The sequence below is a fragment of the Sus scrofa genome, chromosome 7, assembly GCF_054392235.1.
Source record: "Sus scrofa isolate SSC_HxYL_T2T_F1_AM1 chromosome 7, Sscrofa_HxYL_maternal_Yorkshire_Landrace_v2.0, whole genome shotgun sequence".
NCBI lineage: Eukaryota > Metazoa > Chordata > Mammalia > Artiodactyla > Suidae > Sus > Sus scrofa.
In genome coordinates, this window is record NC_139389.1 from 61065531 (window position 1) to 61080412 (window position 14882).

General features: G+C 42.9%; 1 protein-coding gene across 15 annotated transcripts in view; it reads right to left on the reverse strand.

The window, feature by feature from the left end:
- The window catches only part of PDE8A (phosphodiesterase 8A), a 147796-nt gene that overhangs the window by 68488 nt on the left and 64426 nt on the right, over positions 1 to 14882 (reverse strand). For all 15 annotated transcript variants that reach the window (XM_084968504.1, XM_084968509.1, XM_084968503.1 and 12 more), the window contains exons 2-3: positions 7958 to 8014; positions 6439 to 6629 (exon numbers count right to left, since the gene is read on the reverse strand). In XM_084968504.1, the coding sequence (XP_084824630.1) occupies positions 6439 to 6629; positions 7958 to 7984 (218 nt within the window). In that variant the 5' untranslated portion in view covers positions 7985 to 8014. The remainder of the gene's footprint in view (positions 1 to 6438; positions 6630 to 7957; positions 8015 to 14882) is intronic.

Genomic DNA, 14882 nt, shown 5'->3' on the forward strand with positions numbered 1-14882 from the left:
GAGCGGCCCAAAGAAATAGCAAAAAGACAAAAGAGTTAGAGGGGGAAAGGGCAATTTGAGCATGCAGCCAGCCATCTCAAACTAGCTCTCATCTATTTACAAGAAAAACAGAGTCTGAGGGAGTTCCTGTGTGGTGCAGTGTAAATGAATCTGACTAGTATCCAAGAGGATGCGGGTTTGATCCCTGGAGTCACTCAGTGAGTCATGGATCGGTGTTGCCATGAGCTGTGGTGTAGACTGCAGTCATGGCTCAGATCCCGCAGTGCTGTGGCTGTGGTATAGGCCAGCAGCTGAAGCTCTGATTTGACTCCGAGCCTGACAACTTCTATATGCCGTGGGTGTGGCCCTAAAAAGTAAAACAAACAAACAAAAAAACCCCACAAGAGTCTGAGTGGTACAATATCAAGTAGGCAATCATGCAAATGATCTCAGTAAGTCAATCTGGGCATAAGACATAAGGATGAGGGGCACTAGGATAAGGACAAAGTGGCAGGAAAGACCATGTTTCCTGGAGATCCCTGCAAAGGGGTCTAACACTGTATGGAAAGGCAGAGATGTATTCTTAGGTTTTCCTGGTTCATTAAGAAGGAAGAACTGGCCAGGAAACAGAAATGTCAGGAACCTGGGTTGAAAAATAACATTCCTTACTTTAGAATTCATGAAAACTAAGGAAGAAATGACATGGTGTCATCAGAATGTACACTCAGACATTAGGAAGGCTGATTTCAAGAAGTCAGAAAAAAAGACAAGGCGTGAGGTTCTCAAAGTCTGCACAAACATACCAGAAAGCTCTCAGAGCCATGTTACCTGGCATAACATTTGGGTTTGGTTTGGTTATGCATAACAGAAAACTCCAAAGAAAGTGGCTTAGACAAGACTTGGCTCCCACGTAAAAGATGTGCAGAGGTCAGCAGCCCAAGGCTGCAATGGCACTCTGCAACACCAGGAACCTGGCTCATTCCACCTTCTGTTTCTCTATTATTACCTACATATGGTTTCTTTCTCATGACCCATGATAGATGCTGAGCTCCAGCCAAAACTTCCACATTCCAGACAGCAGGAAGAGGGACATGCACTCTCCCTTCAAGGATACTTAGAAGATTCCCATGACACTTCCACTGGCCAGCTCGAAAAAAAGCTAGGGAATACAGTGTATCTTCTAGGGGTCGTATTCTCCTCAGCTGAACACAAGAAATCCTACTATTAAGAAAAGAGCAGGGAGTTCCCGTCATGGCTCAGCAGTAATGAACCCAAGTAGTATCCATGAGGACCCAGGTTCAATCCCTGGCCTCATGCAGTGGGTTAAGGATCTGGCGTTGCTGTGGCTGTGGTATAGGCTGGCAGCTATAGCTCTGATTTGACCCCTAGCCTGGGAACTTCCATTTCCCAGGGGTGGACCCTAAAAAGACAAAAAAAAAAAAAAAAAAAAAAAAAAGAGGAATTCCCATGGCGGCTTAGTGGGTTAAAAGCCCGGCATTGTCTCTGTGAGGACACAGGTGCGATCTCTGGCCTCACTCGGTGGGTTAAGGATCTGGCATTGCTCCAAGCTGCAGCATGGTTCGTAGATGTGGCTCAGACCTGGTGGCTGGGGTGTAGGCCCAGCTGCTGCTCCAATTTGACCCCTGGCCTAGGAACTTCCATATGGTACAGGTGCCATATGGAAGAGAAAAAAGAAGGAGTAGAAATGGGTATTGAAGAGTTCCTGTTGTGGAGCAACAGGTTAAAGATCTGGTGTTGTCTCTATGGAGGCCTGGTTTCAATCCCCAGCTTGGCAGCAGGTTAAGGATCCAGCATTGCTATAGCTGTGGTGTAGGTCGCAGCTATGGTTCAGATTTGATCCCTGGCCCAGGAACTTCCATATGCCTCAGGTGTGGCCAAAAAAGGAAAAAAAAAGAAAAAGAAAAAGAAGTCGGTATTAGGGGATAACTACCAGTCTCACGATACTAGGCAATTACAAATAATTCTAATAATAGCCTTGAAACAAAACTGGAAAAAAGGCCCCATGATGGAGATTTACTTTAAGAACATAGCAAAGTCTTTCAATGAGTTAAATTTTACAGAAGCTCAACTCCATTGCTTGTATTTCACCACTGTTCCCTCTGCCACATGGAAGGAGTTTCAGATTGAAAAGTATGGAGTTTACAATCGTAAAAAAGGATCTTCACAACTAGGTTAATCTAGAGGTTGTGTGAAAGCACCTGACACTCTGAATTCAAGCTCGCTTCTGCAGTCAACACAGACTTTAATGCTGTTAACGCATTGTGAGTGTCCACACAGTGCTTTATTTCGTCTCCCTCTATAAAATCTTGCCTTTCATTACAGAGCTCTGCTCCTGTTGCACAGAGGAATCTTTCCTTCATTTTTTTCTGAGTATACTAAGTATATGTTTTCTAAAAGGTTCTTCAGTTTCTTACAGAAAATAATTTTTTTAGTCTCCATGGCTGGTCTTCCCCCTTCATAATTTGCCAGCTTTTTAGAGATCCCCTTCTTCATCCTTGAACAGCAACAACATCAACCCAGGCAGAGCGTCTGCAGCAGAGGGGTCAGAGGAGTTGCACCCCTTTGCTAGATCCTTGGCATTAGTAGCCATTCTCCTCTCAGGTCTGGGCCTGCAGATCAGGTCAGCAGGTACAAGTTCCTACTCAGAGGGTGCTTCCAGCTCTCTACTAGGATGTAGAAGGTAAGTCACAGAAGGGGTGGTACCCAGCAACTCCAGTATCCCAGGCTCAGCCCGACAGGGTGGGAGTAAAGCAAAGACTCTTCACCACTTCCTTCCTATCAGGGATGCTGGTATTTCAGCTTCAGAGGCTCAACTCTAGAAAGGACATTCCAGGAACAGGCTTCTTTATTGTCCCCAGAGCACAAGAGGTACAAGGAGAATCCCTGTCCTCTTCTGTCTCCCAACTTCTGACATCTTATCTTGGGATGGTTAATTGCAGTGGTCAGTTTTTGTCTCTTCTGTAACCTTCCTGAGTATTCTGATAGGAGGCTGGGAGGGGGCACTGACATCAGCCTCATAGCTGGTTGATTTTCCTCAGCTGCTTTGTCTTCTACTCCATTCTCCAGTCAGGGGCCAGAGTGATCTCCCATTATGCCTGTGATGCTCCCCTGTGTAGCATAAACCAGGCTCTCAAATGCCTACAGGGCAAAGTCCAAAGCCTTTGGCTCAGCACACATGCCCTCACAAGCAGCCTCGTCTGCTGCTCCAGCCTCAGTCTGAGCCACATCCTGGCCCTGCCCGACCCAGCAGCCACCCAACACCAGGCAGTACTGCCCTGCCTGTTCTACACAGGCTGCTCCCACCACCCAGAATGTTTTGTCCACCTTTCTTCCTTCAGGACTCAACTCAAATATCCCCTGTGAAGCCTGCCTTGACACATGCCACTTGCATTGCTCTGTACATACCCCCTCTGAGGGCATTTATGAGCCTGTACTGCAATCTCTCACTTGCCCCACCAACTACAGCATTCATTCCTCACAGGCAAGAACCGTATCTTACTCACAGTGCCCGGAGCCAAAAAGCTCTGCCAAGCTGGGATCCCTCAAGTGGTGAATTTGAAAATACCACAGACACAGAATACTCAGCCTTGAGGAAGGCATCTGATAAGGTGTATAAAGACTTCCAAATGTCCCCAACAGAGAGATACAGGTGAATGCTAATCATTTGGACAAGTCAGCAAACGATGAAGAATCCTTCACAGGGGGTGTTAACTGGGTATCCCAAAAGGAAGATTAAGGGACAGAGCTCTGCCAGGGCTAAGGTCTTGTGAGCTGTGTAAGTGAATGGAGAGAGCAAGCAGGTTCAGGAAGGGGAGACTGGAAAGATTCCTGAAAGAGCAGTCCCTTGGTGGGCAGGCACCCATAAATGGATGATCTAAAGGGAGAGAAACCAGGGCCCACTCTTACCCCTAGAAAACTCACTATAAATGGCACAAGAGCTCTGACCCCCAAATCCTCAGCCAACAAGACAAAGATGATGTGGTAGAACACAGCAAATGGGAAAGATGTCAGATTCTTGGCCAGGACACAGCCATCAGGGAAGGAATGTAACTGAGGTGCATTTGCAGAGGTCTGCTCTCTGGATAACAGGGGGATGACTGCTATGCTTCCTCTTCACTCATCCACCAAACCTAGAGTGAGATTTTCAGTTCTGGAGCCATGATTAAAAGAGTTCTTGAAGGGAAGAAGGTCCTCAGAGGAGGCCCCCCTTGCTGGGTCTGGAATATGAAACCACTGCGAGAAGCCACTGACAGCAGTGAGGATGTGCTCTACCCAGAAAAGACCATTCCTGCCCTCAAATGGCAGCAATCTGGGAAAGAGGATGAGAGCAGTTCCAGGGACCTGTGAGCCAAATACGAAGGTGAAACTTCTGAAACTCAGAGCTTTCCCTTGGGAAGCCCTGACCCTGAGCAGAGGCTGGATGGAAGCTGGAGGGATTTGGGAGAGGACATGCACACATGACAGTCTATGCTTCTCTAAAACCACATAGTAAGCAACCGACGTCACTGTCTCTATTTTTAAATTGTATAATTTTTTTTTTTTTTTTTTTGGTTGCAGTGTGCGGTGGCTTGGAGTGGGATCTCAGTTCCCACACCAGGGACCAGCAGTCAAAGCACTGTGTTAAAACCACTAGACCACCAGAGAACTCCCTGTTAAATTGTACCAATTTTAACTTTATATACATTTAAAAATATGCTGAACAAATTAACCCTATTTGTTTACAATATTCCCCAAATGTGTAACAATAGCATATTTTCCTCCCTCAAAAAACAGAGCATAATCATATGTTATGTGTATTTCACCACAATAAAAAGAAAGTAGGGCATGGCTAGCACAACTTAATCTTTCTTTTATAAACACAAGATGACCCAGCAGAGCCATCTCTGTGAGTACGAATTTCCACTGTCTAGCACGTTATCTGTGGCCGGCTATGGACCTGACTGAACAAGACAAAGAAGCCAAGTTTTCCTCAGCACCTCGCCCCTCTGTCACCTTTTCTATTTGTGCCCCCCAGCCCTCCTTAGATACTTCTCCTGCCTCGCAGTGGTCCCCCAAGACTGCCAGCACCAGAAAACTAAGATGTTTTACTAACCTTCTCCGAGTGCTCCCCATCAAAAGTTAGCGATAGCAAGAATCTTGGAAACCAAGGGTTCCAAATTTACAGCTGAGAAAACACATCCCCAGAGAAGGCAGAGAGTTACCCAGAGGCAAACAGCTGGGCAGGGAAGAGCCCGGTGCTGGGCCCAAAGCTCTCTCCACATCTCCCATGGATGTGGCATCAGATAACACATCAAAAAAATCTGGGCTGGACCAAAAAAAAAAAAAAAAAAAAGTGGGCGGGGGGGTGGGGGTGAGGGAGAGCTCCTGTTGTGGTACAACAGGAGCCACTGGGGTGGGTTCGATCCCTGGCCCAGCACAGTGGGTTAGGGATCCTGCACTGCCACAGCTGTGGTTTAGGTTGCAACAGTGGCTCCAATCCCTGGCCTGGGAGCTCCATATGCTGTGGCACAGCCAAAAATCACACACACACACATACACACACACAAAAACCAACTAGGCTACAGTGACAATGTGGAAATAGGAAAGAAACACAAGTAGCACAGCAGGCACTAGATTCAGACCACAGGGAAGTTTGAGACCGCTGGAGGTGGGTCGCAACGGGGTGAGAGCCACCTCATCTGACTACCTGAAAGGTGAACTCTCACCACCAAGGAGACAAGGACATGGAAATGCCCATGTTCCTGCAAACAACCCTGTGATAAGATGTCATCTTTCTGGCAGCTCAGTTTTTAACTCCTGTTATACTTGGTTTTTAGTCTTTTCCATCTCCTGAAAGTCAAGATTTAAATGTCCTTAAAATTAATACATCATAAAATTTTAGATCATATATTAAAATGATGATTTTTCTTCCTCAAATAAAATTTTCTTTTAAATAAAATGGATCTTTCACTTTTGCCTTGCTTCCATCAGCAGCAAATGACTTTCTTTAAAAAGCATTTTTCTTAGATTTATGTCTGGATACCCAGAATTCTTTTTTGATATTGATATCTGCAGTGTCAGTAAAAAGCACATTCATCTAATGTTAGGAGACAAAATTTTCCAAATTTTTTATAACTTTAAAAACATCTAGAATATAATATAATATGCCTTGTTGCAGTACTATGAAGGTGACAGTTGTCGTTAATTACACATAGGGTTTCATCTTAACCCTTAATGGTTCTCATTCACAAATTCTTACTGTTTTAAGCAAAGCAAAGCAAAACAAAAAAGATAAAGATCAAAGATCAGTCCTAGAAATAATGCTACTCTAATACCTTGCTTATTTTACATGCATGGAAGGCAACTTAAAAGACACTGAATTTAACCCGACAGATTTCTGGGCTGACTTTATTGTCACAAATGCGAGTGGGGATAGTGAGGCCTGGGTCTCAGGCTTACCTGCACAGCGCCTCTGCATCCAGCTGCCGGGGATTTCTGTGGTCTATGATGATGATGTCGTGATGTTTGTCCAGGAAACAGGCAAGGACAGTATGAGCCTCCTTGGTAACTGTACACTTAAACCCTGCTTTTTCACATGCCCTACAGAATCCATTACACTGGTTATCTTCTTTGGTAAACACTAAAAGTACCTGAATCAAAAAAGCATGAATACTTTAAAAAAAAAAAAGAATATTGCTAGAATTGTCATTTCTTAACAAGCCACAGAAAACTTGAAGCGTTTTCAAGGCAAGTACACAGCTGTGAACATTACCATCTGTTGAATAAATCCTTTTCCTACACGTAACTCAGAGATGTTATCACTCAGCTCCCTGAAATGAGTGCTATTCTATCCGTTCTTAGTCTAGAAGCCAGTGCATGGATCATATACTTATTTCTTTTGCTAACAAGCTCACTGGGAGAACTCAACAAAGACTTGATTATGTATTTTATCTTAAAACTGAATCAATTGAAACATATAAACATTTATTTTAGTTAATAATAAGTTAACTAGGTAGGTCCTTAGATGGCAAATGCTATGGTAATATTTCAGTCAAACTCCTAGAATACTTTTTTTTTTTTCTTTTTAGGGCTGCACCTGCAGCATATGGAAGTTCCCAGGCTAGGGGTTGAATCAGAGCTACAGCAGCTGGCCTACACCACAGCTGCAGCAACATGGGATCCAAACAGCATCTGCGACCTGTGCTACATGTGGCAATGCCAGATTCCCTAACCCACTGAGTGCAGCCAGGATCGAACCCACATCCTCACAGATACTAGTCAGGTTCACAACCCTCTAAGAGCCACAACAGGAACTCCCAGAATACCTAACACTTTAAATGATGCACTTTATTTAAATAATGCACCTAATACTTTAAATAATGCACCAATACCACAAATGGAAAGAATTAAAAGCAAGCATGTTTTGCCAGTCCCTTCATGTTTTAAAAGATGAGCATGCATTTGTGTAGAGGAAGCATCACCTAAATTTGGAGCTAAATTTCACTTGGCTATTTTATTTAATATTCTGGATTAGATAATTTATAGATAGTTTTTCTCTGCTAGAGCTGATTCAGCAACACAGAGTGGACCATGCCTTTACTTTTTATATTGGAAAATTTCAAACCTACAGAAAAGCTGTGAATGACAACGACTGCTGGTACATCCTTCTTCTAGTTTCATTAGTTGTTAACATTTTGCCACCTTTGCTCCCCCCACTCCCAAGTATACACATTATTTTATTGCTGAACCTTTTAAAATAGGTTGCAAACATTTCTTCATCACTAAATACCTCAATGCATATTCCTAAGAAAAGTACATTCTCTAGCTTGAGTACTATTACCAAGTTTAGGAAACTGAACATTGCTTCAATATCTTATTTAAAACAGAAGACTATTTTCAAGGTATAACTCTAAACCCACTCCTTCCCCCTCTGTAAAGAAAACCAACATGGAAATTACAGTGTGGTATATATTGTTACCTGAAGTTGATCTGGATGAAATCTCATGGGGCCAAATTGCACATCAGCTATTGCTACCTGTAAGAAAAAGAACTGCTTAAAAATGAAAAGAATGAAAAAAGGCAAGCTTGCTTTAAAGGTGGAGAGCAGGAGAAATAAAATGAGTGATCCCTGCCTCTTTTTCCCCAGCTGTGTGTGACTTTAGGCAAGTTACTCAACTTCCTTTAGCCTTGATTTCTCCCTTGTTACAAAGATCAAACAAGATTACAATATAAAGAGCCCCCCTAAATTAGACACTGAATAAACACTGTTCCTTCTATGTCCACTTATTTCCCCTGACAATGAAATCTTACATCTAGAATGGCACATAAATAATGAAATAAAAAAATCAGAAACACAAGACATCAGAGCCAAAGATTTTTGAGACGTTGTTGCCACTTTCATCATACAGAGGAGCAGTCAATGCTTATCAATACATGCTTATCTGAGAACTTAATACCAAGACACAAAGATAAACACAATGTCACAACCAAACCTCAGTGAGTAGTAATAGTCATAGTGCCAATGGAGGGCTGAGCACACGCTGGGCACTGTGCTAAGGGCTGAACATGTCATCTCATGATCTTGATCTTCGTAACATGATGAGAGATTTCAGTTGGAAAACTCAGTTTCCCAGCAGTTTATGTCCACACAGAAGCAAGTGGCGGCTGGGATTCCATTGACCAGTCTGTTTAGTTCTATAACCTGTGCTGCAGACCCAGGGCCCCTGGAAGGTTTGGGAAGTCTGTGCACTGCACAAAGGAACACAAGGGAGGGAAATATAGGGCTGAAATCCAGCATCAAGCCATAACCCCTGGCCCTCTGTGGCTACCCAAAAGAGACACATTTTTGCAATTTTTCCATAAACACTATATGTGTTGAAGGGACCCCTACCCTCCTACGGCCTCTGAGTGACGGTGTGATTCCATACTGAGAACAGAGCAGCAGCAGAACTAGATCTACTCACCTTCCCACAAGATACTCCCTGACTGCCCACCTCCCATCTCTCTCTCAAGCAGTGATCTAACCCACACTAAATACAGAAAACGAAACCCTTCTAGTGATAGAGGAAGTCTGTGTATATCTTTAACTGCTAGAAGCTGATGTCTACTAATTATGGGACACAGGCTCAGTTTCTGATTTGCTTTGTAGTAATTTCATCTCAGAAGGTGTAAGAGTGAGGGTGGCTACTACTCTGGACCTAAGACTGAGGAGGAAGGCCTGCAGTAGGGAGAAGCGTGAGCACAGACACCCCATGGCACCATCTAACCTCCTGAGCGGGGCAGCAACAGGCCAGCCTCGTATCAAGACGCACAGCTGGATGCTAAAGCCAGAGGTTCTGAGAGAAGATGATCTAGGAGGGCCAAGAAAGACTTGAAAGCCAGAGATCTGCTCTATGTAATCATACTCCCACAGAGCAGTGAGAAAGCAAGAGACACGCTGAGACAGCAGTCTGAACAATGAGTTTTTTGTGGGTTTTTCTGAACAAAGTTTAAAGAAATGGATGAATGAATGAACAAGAAATGATACAGGCCTACTGCTTGGAGAAGACAGTGGAACTACTCAGAAAAAAGAAAGAAAAAAAAATGAAAGGAAAACCATTTTGCTAATTTTCTACAGTATTGGGGGAGGGGGTGCAGTTTCATAAAAGAAAGCAGAAAACCCATCAGTAGGAGGGATGTGCCTCTGCCCAGGATAAAGTGGTTGTTAGACAGCATCTGGGTCCTCTGTGTAAACTGGGGACTGCAGCCTCTCACAGAGGATACACATGAGATTTGCTAGGAGGTATTATTAAGCAGATAAAAAATAAAGTCTGAGAGGAAGACAATATTCATGAAGAGCATAAAAACATGTTATACTAGGTCACAAAGAAAACCTTAAAACACATTCGTAAAAGTAAAAACTTAGGTGTTCCCGTCGTGGCTCAGTGGCTACTGAATCCCACTAGAATCTATGAGGATGTGAGTTCAATCCCTGGCCTTGCTCAGTGCGTTAAGGATCTGGTGTTGCCGTGAGCTGTAGAGTCACAGACGCAGCTCGGATCTGGCGTTACTGTGGCTGTGGAGTAGGCCAGCAGCTACAGCTCTCATTCGACCCCTAGCCTGGGAACCTCGATATGCCTCGCATGCAGCCCTAAAAAGACAAAACAAACAAACAAAAACTTGTATAGTTTTTATTTTCAACCACAATGCAATCAGGACAAAATTAAAAATGTAAGTTAAAAAAATACCCCCTCCCCGGAAAATTTTAAAATATTAACTCAGTTAATATTGGATTAAAGAGGAAATGAAAACTATACCTATGATTACTTTGAAAATAACAAAAATGAGAATGTCATGTACTAAGATATTAGTAAAATAATATCAAAATTATGGTTAGAGGCAAAATTCAGTCTTAAATCTTCTTATCATGAAACAAGAATTAAGTAATTATACTAAGCTTTCAAATCACTAAATTTGAGAAAGTTAACAATACAAACTTAAGGAAACCAGGAGGAGAAAATTAAGTTAAAGGTAACAATTAATAAAATTTTTAAATGTTAGTGACTAATTTGGTTTTAAAAAATACATTTATGTGTATATACAGTATTAGTAACAAGCTGAGGGGCAAGATAAAAGTATAGGTGGCTGAGGCAAGGTCTCATCTCACCTGGGAAACAATTCTGAGTACATGATCTACACCACAGGCGGGTAAAATAACTTTTACAAAGGAAAGCATAACTTTATGATCTCGACTTGTTAAATAACTCACCACTCCCTTAATTTTAAGAAATAAAAGAAGCTATAGACTAATTTTTTAAAGATCATGGACTCTGCCTCAATATAATTTTAGTGGTATTATTTTAAAATGTTACTGTTTGAGCAATGCCATTTTACCATTGAACACTTATTTACTTAACTACATTGCATTTTAACCTTACATCCTGTCTACGGGGTATATCCGGCTCTCGGGACCTCTGCCGAGCAGTGTCCCAGCAGAGCAGGACAACTACTTACCACTGCTGCCCCCCCAAATAACCACCGCCAGGAAATGTGATGACATTACTCAGTGAGCAGACGTCAGCAGTGGGCCCTCAGAGTAAACAACTTCGCAGCCGCTCTGGATAAAGGGGATCAGAACTACTAGAATTCATGTATTCATCCTTTCTCTGTGTATGAAATCAGAATCCAACTATCCTAGTGCTTCAGGCCAGAGACCTTTTAACATTTTTTATTTTCAAATCAATTTTAACAACATATCTGTCAGCTTCAAAGCAACTAATACTTTCAGGTAATATAGAAACAACAATTTATTCATGAGTTAAATCAGCAATCATACAAGCTGTTCAGTTTTTAAATATTTATTTAAGATTTACTGTTTAAAAAGATTGTTAAACTGGGACATCAGATGTCTGTATTTTAATATTTCAAAATAATTTTTTGTAAATATGGCTGATAGAAATCAGAAATAAATTATTATTAGATGCTTTGGTGAACCACCTATAAGACTTATTTTGTTTGCCTAAATGACCTAACATCATGACACTAGAGGGCAAAGTGACTGTGTTATGAATCCTTTGGGAGTAGGAGAGAAGAGAGACACATAATTCCAAGCTGCCTAAATATTATACTCCCTGAAGCTCCCTGTCTCTTGTATGCATTTTTTTTACTGTAACTTTTGTCCCCATTTGCCACGTTACATATTTTATTTGCCTTCTTAATAAAGGAGTGTCAGGACTTCTCCTGTGGTGCAGCAGGTTAAGGATCCACTGTTGTCACTGCAGGAGCTCAGGTCACTGCTGTGATGCAGGTTTGACTCCCCGACCCAGGAATTTCTGCATGCTGCAGGTACAGCCAAAAAAAAGAAAAAAGAAAAAGGAGTGTCTTTCCCATGAGAATGTAAGTTCTATGAAGAACAGGGAGGAGTTCCTGTCGTGGCACAGTGGTTAATGAATCCGACTAGGAACCATGAGGTTGTGGATTCAGTCCCTGGCCTTGCTCAGTGGGTTAAGGATCCGGCGTTGCTGTGAGCTGTGGTGTAGGTTGCAGATGTGGCTTGGATCCCGAGTTGCTGTGGCTCTGGCGTAGGCCGGTGGCTACAGCTCCGATTAGACCCCTAGCCTGGAAACCTCCATATGCCGCAGGAGCAGCCCTAGAAAAGGCAAAAAAAGACAAAAAGAACAGGGATTTATCGGAGTTCCATCGTGATGCATCGGAAACGAATCCATCTAGGAACCAAGAGGTTGAGGGTTCGATCCCTGGCCTCACTCAGTGGGTTAAGGATCTGGTGTTGCCGTGAGCTGTGGTGTACATCACAGACGAGGCTCAGATCTGGAGTGGCTGTGGCTGTGGCGTAAGCCGGTGGCTACAGCTCCGATTAGACCCGTAGCCTGGGAACTTCCATATGCCGCCAATGTGGCCCTAAAAAGGAAAAAAAAAAAAAAAAAAAAAAAAAAGGACAACATGACGCAATTTTAAGAGAAAGAAGGTATCTACTATGTGCTAAATACTTTGCTGCCAATTATGTTTAAATCCAAATTACTCCTTACCCTATGAGTAAGGGAAGCTCGTAACTCCATTTTATTGGTGACCAAACTGAAGCTCAGAGCAGTATGGTTAAATCTCTGGTAACAGAACTGGGCCCAATTCATGGGAACTTAATTTTTGTGATCTTCTCATGCTTCACTGGGAAAGGCCTAAAATCACCTGACCCAAGGTGTATCTACCTGAAATAAGACCAAAAAACTACAAAGCGGCATACGACAAATCTATGCTGAACGTCTACTATTTGTTAAATGGTTTCCAAAGCAAGGGATTGGGAATACAACAGAGAACAAGACAGATAATATCTCTATACAACAGGGAGAGTTTTTTTGTGTTTTTTTTTTTTTTAATGTCTTTTTAGGGCCCTCCCTGTGGCATATGGAAGTTTCCAGGCTAGGGGTTGAATTGGAGCTACAGCTGCCAGCCTACACCACAGCCACAGCAATGCGGGATCCAAGCCATGTCTGCGACCTGCACCACAGCTCACGGCAATGCCAGATCCTTAACCCACTGAGCGAGACCAGGGATTGAACCTGCATCCTCATGGAGTCTAGTGGGGTTTGTAACCCAGTGAGCCACCACGGGAACTCCATCAGGGAGGGATTTGATGGCAAGTAACTGGGTTGCTATTCTGAATCAAAGAAGACCTCTCTGACGCAGCACTGTGGAAGGTGAGATCTGAATGACAAGGTGTCATCCATGCCAAGAGGGAGGGAGCATAGATAGGCTCAGGGAACAGCTGGTGCATAGGACCTCAGGTGGGTATAGGGGAACACTGGAGGGAAGGAAAGGGAAGAGTACTGAGATGAGCTCATGGCTAGGCAGGAGCTGTTAAGATGCAGAGCTTCCCAAGCCAGGACAAGAAACTTGGGTTTTACTCTAAATTTCATGAAAAGCCACTAGAGAGTTTTACACAAGAGAAGGACATGATCTGATTTTTTTTTTGTTTTTTTTTTGTTTTTTTTAAAGATCCTTTTGGCTACCTCGGTCCATAGGAGAGTCAGAGAAGAGGCAAAGAAACTAGTAAGGCAGCTTCTGTAGCAGTCCGAGTGAGAGAGGATGGTTAGCCTGGCCTAGCAGCGGCCATGGAGAAGAGCAGAAGAGCAGATGAATGTGGGGTGTGTTTTGGAGGTAGAGAGATCAGGACTTGCTGATGGGAGAGGACACAATCAAATCCACTACTTCTCAGACCAGAGTTGCAGCTTTATTCGTGACTTGCAGTTTTATATCAGTGTTGTATGGAAATTTGGGGTTCTGCAAGGCATCCTGGTAGAAGCTGGCAGAGATCTGCTTGGTCCTTTCCAGATCCACCCACAAGATGGCACCAAGATCTACCCTGAGGCAAAGTTCCTTCCTAGCAGCTTCCCCTGGTCCTTCTCCCAGAGCAAGCAAAATATTCCATATAACCACCCTCAACGTCCTAGTGGCTTTATTGTCCACTCACCTGTTTCTAATTTGCCCTTAAGTAAACTTAAATAGCAAATATTTACAAGAAACCTTGTATATGTTACCCAATTTGATGCCAAAACTGAGATGTGTGCTAGGATAAAACCGTTCAGGTCCCTTTTTCCCAAACCCATAGTGTTGGACAAAAAATGGTTATCTGGATTAGATGAGCTATTTAAAGAGCTTAACACAACGCCTGACAGTGAAAATGCCCAATAAATTCTAAATCTCTACAGAAAAGGTTTTCTAAGAAGTTTTTGCTATGAAACTATAATTTCACACATAGAAACACACCCACACACAAATACATACGCAGGTATTTTTAAAACTCTCTTTCCCCAAAGAATTATTTCTTTCAAGGCACTAAGGTAATCAAACAATTAACTTCATAATGCCCTGAAATACTGTATAAAAAAATAGGACACACTTTTTTTTTTTTTAATGGCCACACCTGCAGATATGGAAGTTCCAGGGCCGGGGATTGAATGATCCATGCTGAAGCTTCTACTTACACTGAAGATGTGGCAATGCCGTATCCTTTAACTCACTGCACAAGGTGGGGCGGGGGGTGGGGGAGGTTGAACCTGTACCTCTGCAGCAATCTAAGCCACTATGGTTGGACTCTTAACCCAATGAGCCATAGCAGGAATTCCAGATGCTCTTCTTTAATATATTAATGTATTTGGTACAGGGGACAAATAAAAGTTTTCCTGAAACTCTGAAAGATTACTTCTGAAGGTGAAAATAGAAAGAACTGACCCATAAACAATGAAAATAGCCAGGTGAAGGATAACCCAGCCCATGAGACTTTCTTTAACTGGGTGTCACTGAAATTTAAGAACCTTCAAATCCAGGAGTTCCCATCGTGGCACAGCGGAAACGGATACAACCAGGAACCATGAGGTTGTGGGTTTAATCCCTGGCCTCATTCAATGGGT